This window comes from Haemaphysalis longicornis, unplaced genomic scaffold, assembly GCF_048455015.1.
Source record: "Haemaphysalis longicornis isolate Haplotype H1 unplaced genomic scaffold, Haemaphysalis longicornis Haplotype H1 scaffold_5, whole genome shotgun sequence".
NCBI lineage: Eukaryota > Metazoa > Arthropoda > Arachnida > Ixodida > Ixodidae > Haemaphysalis > Haemaphysalis longicornis.
Genome location: NW_027526385.1, coordinates 56,026,372 through 56,049,165, shown reverse-complemented (window position 1 = coordinate 56,049,165; position 22,794 = coordinate 56,026,372). Strand labels below are relative to the sequence as shown.

At 46.2% G+C, this 22,794-nt stretch overlaps 1 protein-coding gene and 2 long non-coding RNA genes across 5 annotated transcripts in view; 2 read left to right on the top strand and 1 right to left on the bottom strand.

Moving 5' to 3' along the window:
* The window catches only part of LOC144139689 (acyl-coenzyme A synthetase ACSM4, mitochondrial-like), a 36,272-nt gene extending 33,224 nt beyond the window's left edge, over positions 1-3,048 (top strand). Inside the window, exon 17 of the mRNA XM_077671976.1 lies at positions 2,409-3,048. Within this exon, the coding sequence (XP_077528102.1) occupies positions 2,409-2,513 (105 nt within the window). The 3' untranslated portion in view covers positions 2,514-3,048. The remainder of the gene's footprint in view (positions 1-2,408) is intronic.
* A 143-nt stretch (positions 3,049-3,191) lies between these two features.
* On the top strand, positions 3,192-22,022 carry LOC144139236 (uncharacterized). Of its 3 annotated transcripts, none has more exons than XR_013316108.1 (4): positions 3,192-3,327; positions 16,564-16,742; positions 17,613-17,662; positions 21,212-22,022. It is a non-coding gene; the product is annotated as an uncharacterized LOC144139236 (long non-coding RNA). The 3 variants fall into 3 exon arrangements; XR_013316109.1 differs by having other exon boundaries at positions 3,206-3,320; XR_013316110.1 differs by lacking the exon at positions 3,192-3,327 and adding an exon at positions 6,286-6,352.
* On the bottom strand, positions 10,262-13,883 carry LOC144139688 (uncharacterized). The gene is made up of 2 exons (XR_013316298.1): positions 13,638-13,883; positions 10,262-10,400 (listed from the first exon to the last, which is right to left on the bottom strand). It is a non-coding gene; the product is annotated as an uncharacterized LOC144139688 (long non-coding RNA).
* Positions 22,023-22,794: the final 772 nt, after the last annotated feature.

The window sequence follows — 22,794 nt, the reverse complement described above, 5'->3', positions numbered from 1 at the left end:
TAACACGAAAGTGTTTTATGCCGGGGTACACCAAGATTTCACTGACTTCGTATCCGTCACGGATATGACACCGCCAGAAAAAGTGCAATTAACGCGGCGGCGCCCGGGTTCGAGCCCACGAACTCCCTCGCCGCAACGGAGGTACGGGGCGCTCTGCCAAGTGGCTACGAACTCAGACGTAAACATCTCTACGAATGCGCCTTATATCCTTCCCTATGACTCATTCAGATGGTGCTGCCGTCTCGGAGAGGCGGAGCGAAGTAGCACATCATGACGCTAATGAGCGACGACAGTTGGCGCCTCGATGCCAGTGCCTTTGCGTACGACGGACACGCGTAAATTGAGGCACCCTCCACTGCTTACTGCTTTGGGTGTGATGGCCCCTTGTAAGAAAAAAGTCACACCATCTTCCCGAGGGGAACCCTGAGGTGATGCGAAGCATCGCAGAGTTCTAATCCAATCCAATCCAATCCAATCCAAGCCAAGCCAAGCCAATCGAATCCAATCCAATGCCCCTCGCGAGAGAGTGTTCGCTATCGGAGAGGAGAGGGGTGAGCGGCGGAGAGCGTAGCTGGCACGGCAAGGAGAATGGGGGAGGGGTTGGCGCCGACAACACCGACAACAACGCCGGATGGATGCAGGGACAAGGCGAGTGAATGAGATGCGTCGCATCTAAAACTTGTATTAAGCGCCGCCGAAAGGCAACAACTATGACGGGTGAATGTCGCGTTCGTGACTGCTATGGTGCGATCAAAGACACGCCAGCGGGAAGCGGAACGCGTTCACGCGTTCACGGTCCAAACCATGAACTGTGCCTCTCGCGTTCAACAAGCTGAGCTCATCGCAACGCAATCGTCTGCCGTACACGCCACGGAGCAGAAAATGGTATTAAGTTCAGTAGAGTGTTAACTTTAGAAAAACAGGACCATGGCTTAAATTTCGTCGTAAGTAGCCAGCATACAAGTAGTGTTTGATGTGACTGAGTCTGTGTGCAATTTCCAGGTTAGGTCCGATGATAAGGTGACGCCGAGATAACAATGGGATGACACGTTTTCTAATGTAACATCAGTTAGTGTGTAAAAGGCTGAACATATGTCACGCCGAAAAATACGCATAACCTTGAATTTTAGGGGGTGAAGCTCCATTTCCCATGTTTCGCACCACTTCACAATGTTATTAAGTCAGACTGCAGCTCGCGATTGTCGTCATCACAACTAATTTGATGCTAAATGACGCAGTCGTCCACCAATAGATGCACTGAAGAAGACACATGGTTAGGTAGATCATTAATAAATATTAAAAAGAGTAAGGAACCTAGAACTGAACCTTGGGACACACCAGATGCCTCAAGGGCACACCAGATGCCACAATTTCAATTAATTGGAATTGTTGGTTAATTATAAATGAAGTGAGGGTACCATCATCTCTGCTTGCCATGCTGCGGAAAAAATGCACCATAATTGTAAGTGAAAAACCTATAATTTCGGTTAATTAGAAGTTATTTTGCAATCTAAAGCTTCGAGGCCATCGGAACAGTTGATAAATTTGCTATTTGGAAAGTGCAAATAGAGCTTTGTGTGCGGCGAGACGTCGGATGTGCTGACGGACATTGAAACCACTAAGATTTCTCAGCCCCGCGAGGCTAGTAACAAAATTAAGATCGACTACAACGTTGAAACTGAGCCACAACCGCTGGCTGTTGATGTAGAAACACAAACGTTGATGTTGAAAGGCCACACAGGCCTTTCCCTTGTGCAGAGGTTTTCATGCTGATATCAAATGCAGGAGAAGCTAGGACAGAATTTTAAGGGCTGGGGTTGTTGGCGTCTCCTGTCGTCATCGTAATCGTTGTATCATGTAGTCACGGTACTAAAATACCGGGGCCATCGTTTCGCCTCGCGCTAGAATGTAACGCGTACTAAAAAACACCGGGACACTCATTAACCCCTCGCGCTAGCGAGCTTTGCACTTCAAAGACAAGAGACTTTTACAGCAAAGCTGTATACCCCTACCCTTTCAACGGTTTCAGATCTGTTGGCAAATACGCCAAGGCGCCAAGAATACACTTTCACGTTAGTGCAGATGGCCCGGGATTTTATTTTTTATAAACAGTGAGCTTTCAAAGAATAAAATGTCCATTTTTGTTCTTTTTGAAGTTTTTGCGGTCCCCCTGAACTGCTTATTAACAGGTGTTTACTGTATTTCCAAATACGAAGTGCATGACTATATTGTTAAACTCAAAATCTGTGTGAGGTTTTGTCAGAAATCTCCAAAGGGACAGAATGCCAATGTTTACGTTCCAAAAATTGCTCATTATTGTTTGTTTTTTAAATTTTTTGCCATGGATCAGTCATAAGCCGCTTGGAAGGCATAGCTGACTCGGTATATTCTACTCTTGATCTCTACAGGTGGAATTTGTGGAAGAACTTCCCAAGACAATCAGCGGCAAGATTCTTCGGAACGTTCTTCGTGAAAAGGAAAAAGCTGCTGCTGCTGCGGCTGCTCGACCCTAGTGTTACCACGCTCACAGAAAATGTGATCACACAACGAAGGGGAAATCCTTCAGCCATGCTGCCTCTAAAATTGCTCAGTAGAAACTTATCAGTTCTGCTGAGTTTGACGCAATTCCAGCTATGACGCCACCTATGATTTTTGTCCTAGCACGCATATCGACGTTAAAGGGACCATAAGGACAATATTCAACATTGTTTTATTCGTAATATTACGTTGTTTTAAATCGGTCGCTAAAGTTTTGTTCAAGAGAAATTTACATTTTTATAAAAGTGGAAACCACGTCTAAGGGGAGACATGACTTAAAACAATTTCTTTTAATTTTCAAGTAAACTAGTGAGACTTATCAGTCATGCTGATTTTTCCCAGTGATTTCAAATATGCATTATTTTTTCAGTTGGTCAATTAGTTCCCAAGATAACTAGAGCTAATTAGAGATTAATAGAGAGCGATGGAAGCACTTGCTTGCAACTTCATTTTCTTCATGGTAGGAGCATGGTTTTTGATTAAAACATGGCTCCGGGGGTGACGACACATGCGTAGCCAGCACGTCAACCTATGAGGAAGTGTTTTTCATCTTTTTCATCTTCTGAGTCATACCATGTTTATATTGTGTCCGGAAGGGAAGAAGACAGGGATGACTCAGAATGGAGCAGTTATTTTATTGCTGGTGAGGATATCCCAGAAGCAAACATTGTGGGTGCTTGTCAGCTGCTCTTTCGTTCCCTGCTTTGAAATTTTGCTACAGAGTCTTGATGCTTCCCGAGTGAAATAGCCAGAGGTTGATCACCCTACGCAACTGAAGAATAGTGAGGTGTTTGCAACTTTTACCATTCTTCTTCTTCTTCTTCTTCTTCTTCTTCTTCTTCTTCTTCTTCTTATTATTATTATTATTATTATTATTATTATTATTATTATTATTAGCAGTCACAGACAGAGGCCAGATTGACGCAGTTTACTGTGATCGAAGTAAGGATTTTGACCTTCTTGTTCATCCACTGTTGCTCAAAAAACTTGCTCTGTGGCGTCAATGCTCCTTTAGTTACCTTCCTAGGCAGCTATCTTTATAACAGACGCTTTTATGTCAGTGTAAATGGCCAAAGATCTGTCGGCTACATTCCTACCAGCGGCGTACCTCAGGGGTCCGTGTTGGGCCCCCTTCTGTTCTCTCTTTTCATTAACGACGTACCTACCTCTATTAAGAGCTCGTGTTTTCTTTTGTATGCTGACGATATAAAGGTTTACAAAATAATTAATTGCCCAGAGGACTGCCTCGCCCTTCAACATGATATCTCGTCTTTCGCACGCTGGTGTCCTGAGCAGGGATTAATTCTAAACTCTCATAAAACTGAAGTTATCACCTCGGAAAACACATCCATTCCAATTCTCTTACACGCTTAATAATGTTCGTCTTTCAAAAGTTTCTGACGTTAGAGACCTTGGAGTGCTGTTAGACAGTTCCCTCAGTTTCACTCCCCATGTACGACAGATGGTCGGGCGGACCCTCCGCTCTCTGGGTGCAGTGTGCAGGTTTACAAGAGATTTCACTTCTCCTGTTTTTTTTTAAGCTTTACTCATCGGTTTGCCGCCCCAATTAGAATGCTCATCTTTCGTTTGGAATGGAACCTGCCCGTCCAACCGCCAGTATGTTGAACGAGTGCAGAAAAAATTCCTGTCAGTATATAAACACCGGCTAGGACGCAGTTCTGTTTCGTCCTCTAGTCAACATCAGCTACCTAAGCTCATTTCCTTGAGTTCTAGGAGCGATCGAGCTGATCCTCTTTTTCTGCACAAGCTACAACACGGAGTCATTTCCTGCCCAGAACTTCTGCCCCAGCTTATGCTCCGGGTTCCCCAGAAGTGCACGCGATCGTGCTATTCATTCCATACTGGTGCAAATAGTAGTCGTCACTCGCCTATCCACCGACTGCAAAGCCTGTACAACTTTCTTGGTGACAAATTGGACGTTTTTAATGGCTCCCTGGGCCAGTTTTGTGCAGTGCTGAGTAGTGCTGTTTGTCGCTAACCGTATATGTCTTACTCCGTTCACATAATCTTGCTATGCCACCTTGCTTTCTTTGCTCGTTACTGCATTTTATTTAACTTCTCGTTTGTATAGGTTTTATCCTTACCTCACTATCTTCTAATTGTATGTGTGTTCACTTAACTAGTACATTATTTGTGGCTAACTCTTCCGTTCACAGAGTGTGATATCATTGTTACTACCGTTCTTTGTGCTTGTATTAGTGTAGCGTACTTTTAGTGATCCGGGTTGTATGTATCATGTCATTTTGTTTTTTTTTATGTTTGTTAGTGTACCAGCACTAAGGCAACACCACCGTTCCAGGGCACTGAAAATACATTTATTATTATTATTATTATTATTATTATTATTATTATTATTATTATTATTATTATTATTATTATTATAGTTTGTATTTTGTTCGCACCAGGCAGCTGGTTTCCTATGCCATGTTCAGAAATGAACAGTACCGCGTCGATTTCACTTAGTGTAAGGTGTAAATATTTTTTTCAACACCGAGTAGTCGCTTTTTGCTTTTTAGCACCGCAAGATTCAAATTCAGCAATAAGAAAATAGGCACTTTTCGTCCGAAACAATTTAAAAAAAATTACACTTAAAGTTAAAGAGATATACTCCAGCCTACCTACTTCCTAAATTAGCTTATAATGCACCAGATTAGCTTATAATGCACTAAATTAGCTTATAATACCCGTTTTTTGCCTGCACAGCAGACAAAAACCGGGCAGTCAATACGCTGACTACATTCAAAATGACGCAGTGCGGCAGTAAGCAGGAGTCTCCCTTTCATGTACTAAACCTAGTAGAGCATTGTATCTGCGTCAAAGTGTGACCACTAATCCTGTGCAGTCTTCAAACACTGAACCGCCAGCTTAGGTTCAAATAGGGCTAGAATTGATCAACTTGATTTCAACTGAACTCTCGTGTTCCTCCGAAAAAAAAAAAAAACAATTGGCCCAAGTTATTTCTCGCAATGTTGACAGCACACTGCTGGATTAGTGTTAGAATCAGTCTTGTATTGTTCTGTTAATAGTGCCACATAGAGGTGGCACTGTGGCCTCAACCAAACATTTCACGCCTAAATTTGTTTTTAGCAGCATCAACGGATCCGTAGAGGCCAGTCACTAATTGGGGCTGATGACATTACCTAATCAGAAAAAGGGGGAAATACACCGAAGAGCTTTCACTGCTGCAATTTTTAGTTATCGTTCATAATTATCTAGCCTAATGAGAGTTCATGTTAAAATTGACGACCTTGTTTTCCTGCCATGAAAGTGAATTGGCATGTTAATAAATTAAATTATGCCAATTCATATTGCTTTAAACATCGTGAGGTACAAAACACCCACCGCTTGTAGAAAATGTTCAGTCCACCCGTGTAAACAGGCACAAAATGCCTCCAAAGTTGGAGGTCTCTTCACCTTTTTTCTTAGTTGACGGTCTTTTCTTACACCCTTTTTCTTTACGTCCTTTTTCTTAGTTTCGAACACCCTAATTTAAAGCTTTACGCCCTTCTGGGGAAAAAGGTGTTAAAATAACGAACACCCTTTTTGAAGGGTGTTGACGTGGCGAGGAAGACTTGTTTGGTATTTAATAAAATTCTATAAGTTATGGAACACAAAAACCACGTCGTAATTAAAAAGTTTTTGAAAATCCGCGTGTTGATTTGTGTATTCTCATAGTAAAATCCATACTTCCAAAATAAGCGCTAAAATATCTGTTTTTTTGCGACAAGCCCATCCACTCGATTGGGGGGCTTTACTCTGCTGGATATAAAAGCAAGAACAGCACATGTATTAAGTAAGTATGGTCTCCCTGTACCGCTTGCATCCCGTTGGTTTTCTTGCTCAATTCATTTGTGTTTCAACTGTAACTTGTGCGTATTAACTGTGTTGAATGCTGCGCGCTTCGCCGATTCACATTGCCACAGCGCATGCCGGATGCTCAACACCATTTTTTTAGGGTGTTGAGCATCCTCAGCTGAACACCCTTTTTTCATCCGTACACCATTTTTTTTGCCAAAACACCTTTTAAGGGTATTAGCCATGGGACGAGATTTTTACACCCTTTTCGGCCAGAAAGGGTGTAAAATTTAGTGTGTACCGTTTTCGACCACATTCAGCTCCTTTACCACGCAAGCGACTTCGTGTGTGCCTTGAGCGGCATTTTGAAGGGCGGTTCGAAGTGGTCGCTCGAGCGCCCCGCACCACTTTGCGTCCGAAGCCGCCTTCATGTTGCCACCGCCGGCCGCGCCGCGGGCTGCGCGCGGGTGACTCCACGGTGCGTTTTCGCGAGCAGAAGACAGCCCGACCGTTCCCGGAGAAAAGGTGACAAAGAGGGTAGAGAGAGCCCGTACGTCGCCGTCGCTTGCTCGCTCGGCAGTCGGGCGCCTTGCCGGCTCGTTCGTATCATCCGCCGGGCCGTGCAGGTCCGTTCGTAACAGCCGAAATCTTGCCCATTGCAAACAAATGCAATTTCGCCGGGGCCTTTTAGAAATTGATATCATCCCAAAACTCGTATCACCCAGAATCGTATCATTGAGGTTCCACTTACATGGACACTCAAATTTGTTAAGACCTGGCTGCCCAAGTTTTCTTTTGTGGGTGTGTTTTAAAAACTCCGTACACACTAAAGCAACGATATTCGTATCAGAAAATATTCAACTCAATTCGCGGTCCCTCATTTGATACTGGCACATCTTTACTTCTTTGCCATGATGGCCAGTACTCCAACTTAAAGGGACCCTGCAACACTCTTTGAACAGTGCAAGTAAACCTGCGCGATGTTTAGATCACACTGCCAGGAAAACCTGAGCCAAGCATTGCACGTCCACTAGAAGCGTTGAGATCGTAAATCGCTGTGAAAGACGCGGAAAACCCAACCGCACTCTCTTCAATTTTCCTCATTATGCACCCTGGCATGGCTTAAACGACGTCATTGAGGCCATGAATGTCCTATTGGCTGTCTCTGGTCAACTTCGCGGCTTATTTCTCGCATTTCCTGTGATGATCCGCTGTCGTCGGCGCTGTGTACTATGCCTGAACCTGTACGCGCAGTTATGGCGTTTTTTTGTGTTTTGAGTGCACGAGGAGTTTGAGTGATCAACTCAATACTCCCCTTTCAACGAGACCACTGGACAACAAACATTTATTGCTTCGAAAACGCCCTACCAGCCTGAGTGCGGGCTTATGAGCAGGCAGCCATGCCTGCTTTTTTGTGGCACCTAACAGTAAATAGACCCCTCCACGTTGCGGAGAAAAGGATGAAACTCCCCGGCCTGTAATATATCCAAGGCCGAAGGGAAGGCCGCGAGCCGCCCCCCTCTCCGCGAGAGCGCGCAGCCTTCGTCGCGTTGTCCGCGGTCGAGTTGAGAGGGAACAATTATGCGCAATTTCTCATCGCACGTAGCTTCGGTGATAGTGAACGGATTTTCATAATTCTTGCGGTAGGAGATTCCTGGGACAGTACATTTTAACCAAAAATATATCCCTAGTAGTCGATGGTAAGTGCTGCAGGGCCCCTTTACAATACTATGAGAAAGCACCCATCATGGGCAGTCTGTGTACCACACAAGGACTCCTTTTGGAGCTGTAGTGGCCCCATATGTTAAATTGCTCCTAATTTTTTAAGTGCAGAGCACTTTATCAGGGGCTCGCCTTGTCGTCGTAGCTCGCTGGCTGGACCCAAGTAGATCTACACACGGCGTTCCGTCGTAGCCGCTGTCGTAACCCAGAGGCTTCGAAAGCCAAGCGGTCATAAGCGTTCGAAACCCGGGAACCGCTGGTGCTTGTCATACATCTCCCCGTTGTTTAGCGCAAAGAAAACTGCTGGAACATTTGAGGCAAAATATACGTAATTAACCGGCAGCGCCCGCGTTCATTTAGCTCGGAACGCTCGTTTGGTTGGTTTTTGCGACAGTAAGCGAAAAAAACTGGCAGTGCAACACCGGCACGTGCGGAAGGAAAAGCAAGCACAAAAAGAACAGAACTCCCGCTGCCGCAGTTTCAGGCAGGGGCTACTGCGAAAGCGGGAAATTTGAATTGCATTGGGTGGCAGCAGTGATGGGATAACGGCGCTACAGCCCATTGTGGCGAATCACTGCTCTGCACTTCCGACAGCTTTCACGTTGAGTGGAACAGCTTTAATTTTTTTTAATGATAGCACCTTGTCTTTTTTTACAGACTGCCTAAATTCCACTTTGAGGTTCTCTTTATTAGTACTGTTGGAACTACCTGTCAAAAAATTGAACAGGTGCGTCTGCAAGTTGTATATCCCTCAGCTTCTCACAAGTGGCAGGTCCATGACTGCCGTTGTCTCAACAATGTGAAGCAGGAAAAAATGCAGCTGTTCCTCTCACTAAATGACGCGATTCCTCCTCTACAAAAACCTTGTGGTATGTTCCCAGCGTTGCCCATTCATCCTAGTAAGGAGGATACAGGCTTGCATTCCTTTTTTCTCTGTTGAGTCAGAGACGTGGGGGGAGGTGAAATCAACTGCGAGCACCATTTTTGGGGCCCGTTCACAACTCTTGTGTCTCTCGTAAATCAAACCTTGAATAGCATTAACGGTGTTTTGAACTTCACCAAATTGGACGCTGTGTGGGTTGTTTGAAGGTGCAGTTAAACGTACTTGTTTTAGACAGCCAACGATGTCAGTGGCTATGCTCCAATTGACACGAGTTTCTTATACTTGAAGTTGACTTGTTGAACACGTTTGCTTGCCTCTATCATCAGCGTGCAGTGAAATACCTGGAGATACTGGTGGTTTCAGGGCCCTCCCCTGAATACCTTGCACAATCCTATAGTGTAAACTAAATCCCATCGTAGCCGGAAGTTGACTTGTTGAACACTTTTGCTTGCCCCTATCATCAGCGTGCAGTGAAATACCTGGAGATACTGGTGGTTTCAGGGCCCTCCCCTGAATACCTTGCACAATCCCATAGTGTAAACTAAATCCCATAGTAGCCGGAAGTTGACTTGTTGAACACTTTTGCTTGCCTCTATCATCAGCGTGCAGTTAAATACCTGGAGATACTGGTGGTTTCAGGGCCCTCCCCTGAATACCTTGCACAATCCCATAGTGTAAACTAAATCCCATAGTAGCCCGAAGTCGATTTGTTGAACACTTTTGCTTGCCTCTATCATCAGCGTGCAGTGAAATACCTGGAGATACTGGTGGTTTCAGGGCCCTCCCCTGAATACCTTGCACAATCCCATAGTGTAAACTAAATCCCATAGTAGCCCGAAGTTGACTTGTTGAACACGTTTGCTTGCCTCTATCATCAGCGTGCAGTGAAATACCTGGAGATACTGATGGTTTCAGGGCCCTCCCCTGAATACCTTGCACAATCCCATAGTGTAAACTAAATCCCATAGTAGCCGGAAGTTGACTTGTTGAACACTTTTGCTTGCCTCTATCATCAGCGTGCAGTTAAATGCCTGCAGATACTGGTGGTTTCAGGGCCCTCCCCTGAATACCTTGCACAATCCCATAGTGTAAACTAAATCGCATAGTAGCCCGAAGTTGACTTGTTGAACACTTTTGCTTGCCTCTATCATCAGCGTGCAGTTAAATACCTGGAGATACTGGTGGTTTCAGGGCCCTCCCCTGCATACCTTGCACAATCCCATAGTGTAAACTAAATCCCATAGTAGGCCCCAGTACGGCTGTTTTACGCTTTTATTCTGTGACATTTTCGCTCAATTCTCGTCAGATCAGGAGGGGCCCAAAGCGTGGGTCGATGTGGAGATCGTGCTGAACGATGACACCTTCTGGCTCGACGTATGGCTGCGTGGAAATGATCTGGTCGTGGATGAGGCAGCAGATGTTGTAACGGTAGCAGCACTGCCTGCAAGTACAGGGTGAAGGGAACATCAGAAAGGGGCAGAGCGGAGCAGAAGACGTGTTTTTGTGTTTCAGATCTTAAACACTGTTCAGGAAAACTGGACGAGAGAAAAAAAATTAAATACCGTTTCACACCTTCACGGTAGGTTAGCTTTAAACGCGATTGAAATTGTGATACAAATCACTCCCGTACAGGATGTTGCGGGCTCGATTCTTGGCAACGTGCTTGTTCCGTTTTTTAACCAAGACTATAAAAAGAAAACACTCCTACTTTGTTGAACACGTTTGCTTGCCTCTATCATCAGCGTGCAGTGAAATACCTGGAGATACTGGTGGTTTCAGGGCCCTCTCCTGAATACCTTGCACAATCCCATAGTGTAAACTAAATCCCATAGTAGCCCGAAGTTGACTTGTTGAACACTTTTGCTTGCCTCTATCATCAGCGTGCAGTTAATTACCTGGAGATACTGGTGGTTTCAGGGCCCTCCCCTGAATACCTTGCACAACCCCATAGTGTAAACTAAATCCCATAGTAGGCCCCAGTACGGCTGTTTTACGCTTTTATTCTGTGACATTTTCGCTCAATTCTCGTCAGATCAGGAGGGGCCCAAAGCGTGGGTCGCGTTGCCATAATTTCGTGTTGGTACACAGCTGTACACGAGCGCACCCACACACAACTGGTTGCGCACACACCCATCGGCTTCAGTGTCAGTCTTGATGATGTCCCCAAGCCAGATATGTTCACAGATGCCACAAGTAGCTTCGAACTGTTTGCTAGAGACGAGTTGACGGTACCTCCTTTAGAAATTTCTTGTTCTGCGAGTACTCATCACGGACCACGAACAAAATAGGAGAGGAAACTGAGCTTTCTGGGGAAGCCTGATAACGTCACAAGCACTTGGCGAACGTCAAGTTTCCGGCATCTGGTGGCAAGCGAAGGAAGTGCGCGGTCATCACCACGGCCGGCGCACGTTCTGTTCGCGCTCGCCAAGTCCAACCCGGCCGCGGCATCGCGTCGGCATTTTGCCGGGCCGCCGAAACATTCTGTGGCCGAAGCGAGAGTGTGTGCACTTTTCTGCGCTACCGTTGCCTGAAGAGCCCACCTTCGCGATTAATTTTCTGTCAAATATAAACCGGCCGGTATGAGCGAATAAAAAAGGGACATTTTCTTTTAATGCGTAAGCAATCTTGCGCGAACACCAAGCCCAAAATACAAACCTGTAACAGCAAAAAAATGTAAAACCTGTAAACGCACGGCCTTATCTCGCCTGCGATGCGCTAGAAGCGAGTTGAGTGCACCGGCCAATTTATGGCGCGCGCACGCGCGCGCGCGCTACGTCCGAGATAAACGCGCGTTCCATCCCCGCGTCGTGCAGCAGCTCGAGCGCATAGCGATTCACGCCTTGTGGCGAATGCTGCAAACAACAGTAGGGCTTTTAATACATTCAACCAGGTGCCGCTGTGAAATTGTTCGCCGCCGCAGCTGCGGAGCTCCGTAGGTCACCATAGTTATCATTGTGACATTATCTGGTCGCTCGATCGCGCCGGCCGCAATGGGCGTTTCCTCTCCTGTATATTCTTGCTCGGTGGTACTCACCCAAGCGGCAGAGGCCGATTGCCAATGATTGGAAACCCCATGGGTCCCCATTGGCTTCCCAGCTATCGGCCACCCATCGGCAACTCGGCTGAAAGATTGATTGAGCGCCATGCAAACGGTGACCGGAAGGAGCGTCACAGGGAAAGCCCATCGGAGGCCGAGCTTTAGCGAACCAATAAAAGCCGTTCTTGTCCAAGCCCATTCTGTGCTCGCGGCGTGTGCAGACATGGCGGCTAGCAAGGTGAACCCGCAACAACACATAAAAGTAGTTACCTAAACAGCCACAGCACCGGGTCACGAAACAACGCCTACTATAACTAGAGTGTAGCGTTTTCGTGCGAGATAGTGTTACATGTTCTGTAGAAATGGGTCATTTGTGCGCCCTAACGCAACGGTTTCAGGCGGACTACTTCGATGGGCGCTGCTTCTGCGCTCCCTTTGTCTCCGTGGCTTCGGACCGGACAGACGTATCGCAGTGATGGTTCTGTCTTTTGTGCATTCAAAACGCCGTAGTAATCTTGTAGTTGTCTCTGAAGTGTGTCTTGGTATCGGTGGCTAGTCTGCCTGGTGGAATAACGCCGTTTGCCTACTGCGACCGGCAGCTGAAAACTTGAGTCACCATGTCATTTTTCAGTGTGCGGTACGCGAGAGCTCGCGCTCGTTCCCGCCTAAACTTCAGCTGTCATTCATACCGGTTGATGCACTTGAATGCTGCTTAGTGTTGTTGGCTCTTGCGAAAAATTAAGCGGTCACATACATGTGCTTCCAGTTGTGGGACGCCAGCTCTAGCTATTCTCTTTCCGGCTTTGTGTTTCCGAACAAGCGGCCGTGCTCCCCCTGCGTGCAGATTGACAACTTCCAGCATACGTCGAAGCAAGACTCGTGTCTAGTATAATAGTTACGGATGTATTAAGCTGGCCTGCTTAAACCTTAGCTATAAATGAAGCTTTCGTTTTATTATTTTCGTTTCGGCCGCATTCAGCCGCATTCACTTCTGCCACCTTCAACGACTTGCACGACTTTCTGCTAGCACAAGTTTGGAGATTGCCCCACCGCAGTACCGCGGCGTTGATGTGTTGAACATCTCAAGGGTTTTTGAAATTAGCGGGGAAGCGACCGCGGTTCGCTCAGTTCAGTTCGACAAAGCTACAAGATTTTTAACTGTCAGCTCTAAGTTCCCGAGTAGCACAAGTGCCGCGTGTGTCGCAGTAAGGCAGCGACTGGCTAACGGAGCGCCTAGGCTACAAGTTTCGCTACAACTCCGTCAGCATGACCGCTATTCTGTTGGCATGGCTACGACGTATGCAAAAGCTCCACAGGAACCGCACAAAGGTAGGCTCATGCATAAATTCATTAATGAAGTGTAAAGTCAGGGTAACGAATCTTCTCTCCTGGTTCGCATGCCTTCGTATTGTGGCTGGTACCGTCGTAGTCACAGACACTGTTTGGACTTTTGTCAACCACCCTCGTCCGCGTAGAGTGGTTATTGGAGCACGACGCGTCGCAGACCAGATATAGCACGACCGGGGAAAATAAAACCAACGCAGTTTCCTATGCACAAGTAACCTGACAAGCATTCAAAACAAACTATAATAACAGCAAAGTCGAACAATTTCACAATAATGAAGTGCGCATGTTACTCACCTACGAAGGTTTTCGGCAATGCCGCAGAACATACGGCAACGTTGGTAGCCCTGGCGAGTCAATTGTGCTTGCGCCATTTCAGAGACGAGCAGCAGTGTTGTGGCAAGCAGGAGGACAACGTTTGTTTTCGCCGACATCTTTCAGGGTTGTTACCGTTCTCTGAGTGCGAAATGGAGCCACAGTATAGTCGGTAACTCTCCGAACGACGACTGTATACACCGGAAACTAACCCGCCCTCCTTATACCGCACATGACGTTGAGACGATGCCGAAGGCCCCTCCGAAGTCCATTCTTTATCCATTTTCGCCTTTCGTGATACCGACCAAAGGAAACCTTCTGAAACGATGCGGATAAGATTAGCCCCTTTGGCATCATCCGATGTCTGTCGGTGACGCCGTTCGCATGCGGACATTGGTCGGTTTGTGTCTGCGTCGAATGCTTGGCGCCTCGCGGGCCTATGGCGACGGACAAACATCGCGGTCGGAACAACAGTGTAAGTTTGACCGCTGTACAGATTTTGTGCGGGGGGGGGGGGGGGGGGGGACTCTCAACGCCGGATGTGTTTAGAGATAAACGTAGTCTAAAGTGTCTTCAAGAAGTCTTCAAAACACATTATACGTTTCCAGGCACTTGAACTTAGCTGTTGAAATCCGGTAGCTCCAATGGTCTTAATGTCGGAGCCATTGCTAAGGTTCGATTTTTTGCAAGAGGCGGAGGAGAGATAACAGAAAAGCCGACTACGTAACCCGTTTTTTAAATGCTTAAGCATGTCTATATATGTTCAAACACCGAGGAAACCCGCCTGTCCATCTTTAACGCTTGATGTGTCACCTTGTCGCCGCATTAGAAAATGCCATCAACAAGAGGCGCAGGGCCTCACTGATATCAGGCTCCGTGTATTGCCCCCGAAAAAAAGCGCCTTCTCAGTAATGTCCCAAGCAACCGCCGCACGTCCGTGGGCCGTCTGCCGTACGTCCATTCCGGCTCTAGTGGACGTACGTACGTCCGTTTCAGGGCATATGGACCTACCATGTACGTCCGTGGGACATCCGGATTTCACACTTCCGTACGGCCAATGGGACGTCCTAAATTGGATGTATTTAGGGTGTTCAGTAAAAATTTCCATAATCACATAACGAGACGCTTATGTTCCTGCAATGAATACTACACTGCACAAGACCAGCGCACTACCGGACAGACAGGCATACATGAACACAGTGAACTTGCCTCACATGTTTCCTTAGAGGTTCTCAATTCTTATATATCCTTCCTCAAAGAGATCATCGTTGGAGTCGGCGAGGTGCTTCAAAAAAGTAAAAAAAAATTAGGCGAATTTAGAAATATGCAGATGTAATATGCAATATACAAGTCAGGGTGTTAATGTACAAAAACTTTTTAATTGAAAAGTAAAGTAGCTTCTTTGTTTTTGCGTTTATATTCAATTTAAGCCATATTTGACGCTTCGTAGTAACTTTGTACGGCCACTGGTGGATGTCATTCAGACTTGTTCATATTTGACGCTTCGTAGTAACTTTGTACGGCCACTGGCGGATGTCATTCAGACTTGTACATCTGTTTCTGGATGTCCACTGCACGTCCTGAAACGTACATCCAACCATGGACGTACAGTGGACGTAAGTGGCCGTCCAAACTGGGCATCGGATGTTCGACTGTATTTTGGACATCCCACGAACGTTCGTGGTAGCTTGGGGTATTGGCGTGCAGTAGTGAAGCCGACTTTAAAAGTGCTCGGTGTGTAGCGTTTTATAAGAATGGGGGTATTTATGGAACAAAGACCCAAGGGCTTTCCTACGCTGACATCAGACTGCTAATATGACGGCTGAAAATTGCCTTCCCACCAATGATTGAATTGTGTGTGTAGTAGTGAAACCGACTCTAAGCGTGCCCGGTCTATAGCAAAGCGGCTTAATTAAGCACTTTTTCGACAGTCCCTATATCTGAGTTTCTGGGTGGGTGAAAAGATTGCCGGATCCGAGAAAAAATAACAAAAAAAAACAGAAAATTGGCTTCCGCAAATTTTTCCTTCGTGCTGCGGAATTTCTTTATAGTAAACTAGCTATCTGGCTCAGCTTTCCTTACGTATTTTATTCCGAACATTCTTTTTCCCGGCGGTTTTTTGAGAAACCGCCGTGCAGGCCCAACGGGAAGATGTATTCAAAATAATTGGTCCGAGGCAGACATGTATGGACACTGCATGGGAACAGAGCAAACGGGAATCAGCAGTCGCTCAGTCTAAGAATCGTTGTCCCCCAGCATTTTTTGTTGCGTCAGTGGTTAGTGGGACAGTTCTTGCAATAGCGCCACATGTCACGGCGAGAAGATTATGTGGCGACTAAGCAAAGAATAAATTTGATCAAATAAATAAGGAATAAATGAATACACTTCACCTATAGTGCCGTAATTCGTAGCAACCGTGTTTGGTCGTCCTTTAATTGATCTGTTTTTTACTGCTTGTACCTACTTTTTGTCGGAGTCTTGTGGCGTTTTTTATTATATATGCCGCGTTACTCCCTTGCTTCGTACCGCGAAGACTAAGTTCAATTTTGGCTTATTCGAAAGAGGACGTTGACTCAATAAGCCCGTTTTTTAAATTGTTTTATTTACAAATGCCAATGATAACGCTGACTGAATGAAGACTAAATGCGATTTCGGCTCATTCAAAAAGATGACATTGACCCGATAAGCACGTTTTTTTTAATTGTTTTATTTACAAATGCCAATGTTAACACCACTGACAGTGTTATGTAGCGCAAAATTTGAAAGGTTTTTTTATGTCCTATTGCTTTCGGTAAAAAAAAAGTCGTCCGGCGCTGGAATAGAGCTGAATAAGCTACCAAGGGCTATGCTGTTCAAATTAAACAATGTTGTATTTCGTTTTTATGATTCCGCTAAATCTGATCTTTAGTGCCTTATGGGGCCATCACACGGCTATGATTATGGGCAATCTGCTGGCACCCACACCGACACCACCATCCCATCCTCATCGTCGGTGTTGGAGCTTGCCGCGAGCTGCCGAGCGAAGGAGAAGCAGGGGGCACCCGTATGTCGGCTGTCCGTCACGACCCGCCCACCGCACCAACTCTCGTGAGTACTGCTATACTCTGCTCTCACTGGCCCAGTAAACGTAATGGAGGCGTTTCACACTGACAAACTAGCACCTCTGTTTTCTTGTGCACACTTTACCGGCGGCCACTTGTCAACGTGCACCTTGACTGGAAGTGCCCATGCGAGAAATTCAGGGTGCGTGTAGGCAGTAGTGCAGTGGATTTCTAGTTCCTTCATAAGCAGCTGTAACAACACTTTGTAAGAATTAAGAAACCGTCCACCGACAGGCCGCTGATTTTGATCGAAGCTTGCGCTGCGTGCGCTGCTATTTGCGGAAGCTGCGCTTTCATTGAAGTGCGCACAGTAAGTAGCCTTCTTAACGCCAGTTGTATCGTCAGGGTTTTGGAGGAAACTCAAACATGTTTGTGGGCAGAAATACGTTGGCAGAATAATACCTTTGCATGCCAGGGAAAGCTGTGACACTTCAGCCGTGATTAATCGGGCCGATTAATTTGATTAGCCACACAAGTTTAATAGTTAGGGAAACGTAAGAACAGCGGTTTGAAAAGAAATGGCTGTGTACGCTTTCTTCGAACGCTCCTCATCTTCTGTCTTGGTCAGGATCGTAGCCATGGGGAGTGGTGCATGTTTCCCTGTCAAAATTTTTGATACCCATCCTCTCCTATCCGTTTACCCCGAAGGCGTACGCGCTGGGATATAGGAAACCAAACTCTCCGTCCCCTCCTCCCGTAAACGATGAGCAACCCCTGAAGTATTGTGTCCGTTACAGAAGTAGTGGCTCCAAGTTCAGTTTTTAACTAAGCATGCTGCGGTGAAAATGTTCAGACAAAACTCCGCAATGCTGAGCGAGCTGCTTATGCCTTGTCTTCTTCCCCGTTTTCCCGGCAGCTGCAAAAGAGACGACTTCCGGCTTCCGTAGACACGCTTGTCAAGATGAGGTAAGGGATCCCATATGTTTCCTTCTCACGCGGGGTGTCGCAAATTGTAAACAACAACAAAAAAGCAACAAGTACCGCGTTGTATGGGAGCGTTTTTCAATGCTCTCCTTAGGTTGCGCACTATAAGAACGCTTTCTATCATCCCATCGGTAGCACTGACCCTGATGCGAAATGTCTCCAGAGTGCACGGGTGTAGTCAGGATGGGTTGTTGGAGAAATGTCGGCCCTGGTCATCATTTTGTCTATTTACCATCATTTCATACATGGCCGCACCGTCCATCCCACACATTGTAGCAAATCCATGCGATACGGGTAATGATACGCAGTACAGGGAAAATAATGTACGAATCGCGAAATACAATGCATAATCATGTGTATAGAGTAATTATGTTATGAGAATACTATGAGAATGAGAATATTATGTATTGAGTACGTATTGAGTATTATTTATACATGATATTATGTACGTACATTTATAGCGATGTTATATTATAACTTTGCTATCGATATAACCAAGGACAATGCAACAAGCACGATGTTTGGGTGCAACAAATTCTTGGGTGCACGTAGAATATAACAGGCGTATAGTTTCAGAGGTCCCCTCGAAAGACAAATTATCAGAAGAAATAAAAAGAAACGTCTGTGAAGAAAAAGAAGTTTCGTTATAACAGTTTAACCTCGATTTAACGAAGTCACTGGGACCCGCGAATTATTTTGTCAAATCGGGATCTTCGTAAAATCGAGAGAACGACAAATTTCGTTCTAGAGAACGACAAATTTGTCGCCTATATTTGAAAAAGCTCGTGATTTTCGTCTGCGCGCGCTTCGTGAACAGCTGGAACACACACATCTGGTAGCTGGCCAGTGAAGTCAAAGCGTCCTCAGCACCCTCGTGTGCCCCAGAAAACCGCCTTAGAAGGTCGACGGCGTCCATCACCTGGCTTGGTGTGGGCATGGGAGCTTCGACAGTATCCGAATCGTTCGCAACTTTAGACTCCTTTTGTGCGCCGGAAACAAGCATCACAAGTTCAAGGCGATTCCACGAGAGAACGAACATGCGTGTGCACGACCATTTTTTGTTCATTCTTGTTTTTTTATTATATATGCGCGCAATATGGAAACCCCCGAAGATCAAGTTTGTTTTCTCCTGAGGTGCGTAGTTCGGGAGAAAAAAACGTTTGGATGTGCCCGGAGCGCAGCGGTGGTTCTGGCAACTGCAGATTTTTTCAAGTTTGCGTCTCTGTGTACGTCGAGGAGTACAAGGGGGGTGTATAAAATGTTTCGGGCCATAAACTAGACCAGAAGTTTAATCAGTGTAACGCAAAATCGGCGTCCAGCAGCGAACAAAAAAGTAAAAAAATAAGCGTGAAATCAGCCCAGACGATAGTTTGTTACTGTTTTTGACGCCCCCTATCTAAATTTCTTCTTTTCTGAAAAACTTGTAAGTCAGCCATCTTGTTGGCCATACGTGTCTGAACGCATCAGCAAAAGATGGTGTTTGTAGAAAATTTATAAGTACTAAAAAAATTGAATAACTTCGGCTGTTTTTCAGAAATTGCGCCAATTCAAAACTCAATATAAAAAAAACCCGCACTCGATTTTCTTAAAAATTGCGGAAACAAGACTCCTTTACTTGAACAAAAAAACTGTGGAAAAACATGTTGCATCATTTCGTTCAGAACAAAATTATAAGGGGCCAAACGTGGGGCTCCCGTGACGCGTCTTGGCGCGGCCGCTGTTGCCGGACGTTGCGCGGGTGTACACGGGCGGTAATTCACATTCCACTGCCACATGCCGGCACGGTCAAACTCTTTCTAATATTCCCAAACGAAAAAAAAAACTATTCTGGAGATTCTTCTTTTTTTTTTTTTTGCCCGCCTCTGTTTCCCTAATGTGTTCTCGACACAGTCTCGACAACGAAGAAATAGCACTGGTGCTATTTCTTCGTTGTCGAGACTGTGCCAGTGTTCGCGTCTGCGCCAGCGTTCACGAAGTCGTCGGAGTTCTGAACTGCGGCCACCTCGTCACGCCGACGAAGCTCTTCCAAACAACTGGGCGATGTCTCTTCCTGCTCGTGTTGCGGGCTTGTGGAGCCCGACGCTGCCTTGGACGTACAAGTGTGGGAGGTCCTTTGGAAGTGGGCGGGCAGTGTGCTACCGCTCCTACGCTGGCAGCACACTGCCAGACATTCTAGATGCCATATATTTCGCAAAACCTCTTTTTATAGGCACCTTTTTTCCCGGGATGCTTCGCTAAAATGGGTTTGGCGGCGAAGTTTGTTTCGTTATTTCGAGTTCGTAAAAACATTAAGCATATGGGCAACTACGGGGGAGAATTCGGAAAATTTGTAAAACCGGGTTTCGTAAAACCGAGTAAATCGTAAAATCGAGTAAAATCGTAAAACCAGCTAACAGGAGACAATTCTTTTGTGGTCGCTCCACCAAAGCAGCTGTGGACCGAAATTTTTTGTTGGTGCCCGTGCCCGGTCAGAAATCACTAAACAAGGGCTATTGCATATCAAACGTGCGCGCTGGGAAGAAAAAAAAACCGAATTCCGCCTCGTGCGCAGGGATGCAAACTCGTGCATTTTAAGTCCATAGCTTTCAAGCCGCCATGGTATTTTTCTTCTGACCAGCGGTACAAGTGACAGGCAAACATTATTTTCTCTCCAAAAGCAGAGACGATGAGGCATCCATACAGCTGCACATCGCTGAAAAAAACTTTACGTGAAACATGGATATGCAAAATTTTACAAATAAAACAAACCCTAGAAGTAATTATAAGTACGCCAGCAAGAAAATTACAGGACTGCATTGTTTGTTTTCGGTGATTGACTTTAAAGGCGAATTATTCTTCAATTTAGGGAAATTAGTAGTTATTATTCACAGACATTCAGAAATAATGATTCCCGGATCATTACTGGAAAGACATCCAGTAGTGTTGCACCAAGTATGCTTCACCGCAGTACTACCCCTTTGCTGTAATGCACCCTTTAAAGGGAAGTCAGTAATGAAAGTTAAGGAACGCAGCGAGCAAACCTACTGCAATAAGGATTATCAGGCGTCTAATGCTTCGCATTCAAAGGTTGTGAAGCGATACCAGTGTCGTTTAAGCCAAGACTGACTTACAACTTACCGCGAAGTTCAGGTTGAACAAGCAAGCTACGTGTGGCGTCATGCGTTTATCGGTTACGCGCAAGCCCTGTCAGTTGTGGCATAGGAGCAATCATATAAAAGGTAAAAACCCATTGCGGCTGGTGCGATCGAGCGACTAGATAATGCCCCGATGAATAGTAACGTGAACTACGAGGCTTCGCAGCTGCTGGGGCGAACGAGATGATAGCGGCCGCAACCACTCGGTGGTACTTCCCATAGCGGTGCCGGCGTGCAGTTTCTTTTCTCGCCACCAGATGCCGCTTGATTAATGTGCGCCAAGTGCTCATGACGTTATATAGCCGCTTCAGGGAACGATGTTTCCGCTTTTATCTTCCTTCTATATTCCGTGTCCGTGGCTGAGGCCGTTGTTCCTCTGTCCTGCTGACACCTGCAGGACCGATGCCGGGAACAAGGAGCGGCCGGTGGGCTCGGACAACCGGCTGCGATGGATGACGGCGGCGAGCCTGGCCACCTTCCTGCTGCTCTGCATCGCCCTAACCGCCTACTTCCTCTACGCCGGTATACTGCTGCTGGCTAGGGAGATAGAGAGAGATAAAGGGCAGGGAGAGAGCTTCTCGTAGAAAAAGAAGTCTACTCTGTTCATACATGCGACTCAGTTGAAACGCATGCGGCCTGCCGTATCGCGCGAGAGCTGCGATAGCACCATTGGCCACCGCAGTGTCATGGTAACCACAGCGCCATCTAGAGGAAACCAGCGTCAAGCAGGCTAGGCAGAAGTCGCCCTGCTCAAGTGGCGCCAGGGTTGCCGGAATTTTAAAGTCTGCTTTATCGCCACCTGTCATGCGATGCCGCGCGACATAGTAGTAGTAGTCGAAAAATTTATTATAAAGTCAGATTATTTAGCTCACAGTGGGTGGTGCCCTTAGTCCAGGGCCCCATTTGCTGCTGCGATCCGTCTTGCCCGGTCGATCAGTCCGCGCTGGTCGTCCAAGGCTGAGCTGGAAAGAACGGCTTCCCATCCGTAGGGGAGGGACTGGGTATAGGTCATAGTGTCGGGGGATTGGGGCATTCCCATGTAGTGTGATACAGGTTTGGATGTCCTCCGCAGGACTCTGGGTACATGGTAGAGTAGAATATGTGCCGGAGCGAGAGGCTAAGGAATGCAGTCTTCGAGAGCGAATTACACGCTACTGCATACCTACTCCGCTGATACCTTGGTGTGCATAAAATGGCATTTTAATAAACTCGGTGCCTCTTCTGTCGATGACAGCCCTTGCCTTCTATCAACAGGTTCGTCGCGGACTTCACGTAAGTATGCTCTCAAGCACGAATTTCGCGTGTGGGATTCAGTTCACCTGATGATTTCCTTCCAGAAAAAAATTCTGAGAACAGGTAATCAACTTGTTAATCGACAAGATTTAGGGGAAATCCCCAAGGTGGGGTAAGTTTCTGCAAATAAAAGTTTGACATCCACCTGTATAGCTTTCCTTTCTCGCCGTACAGCTGCATTCAGGTGGATGTCAAACTTTCCTTTCCAGAAACTTACTTCACCTTAGGGATTTCCTCTAAATCTGGTCGATTAACACCTGTCCTTCACTTCGAGTTGTTGATCAATTCGCTCTCGCGTTACAAACGACTAGCCTCCTGGTTAGCTCAGTTGGTAGAGCGACTGCTCCGGTTAAGAGGTGGTCCTGGGTTCGAATCCTAAACCAGGACGAATTTTTCTTCAACTGCGAAGTTTCTGGGGAAGCTGTATAGCTTTTATTTCTAGCCGTACGGCTGCATTAAGGTGGATGTCAAACTTTCCTTTACAGCTAATCAATCTGTTTAAAGAAAGGGGAAAAAAGTTTCGGAAAGTTATTCGGAGAACGTTTCAGCCGACGAGGCAGTGTAATTAGTTTAAAATGCTCACAGATATAGAGTACTGCATGCACGGTATTTATGAGCAATATACGCAGAAGTTAGAGGGGACATGAAGGCAAAATGCAAGTCCGGTTTACTAAAAAATGCGTGCCA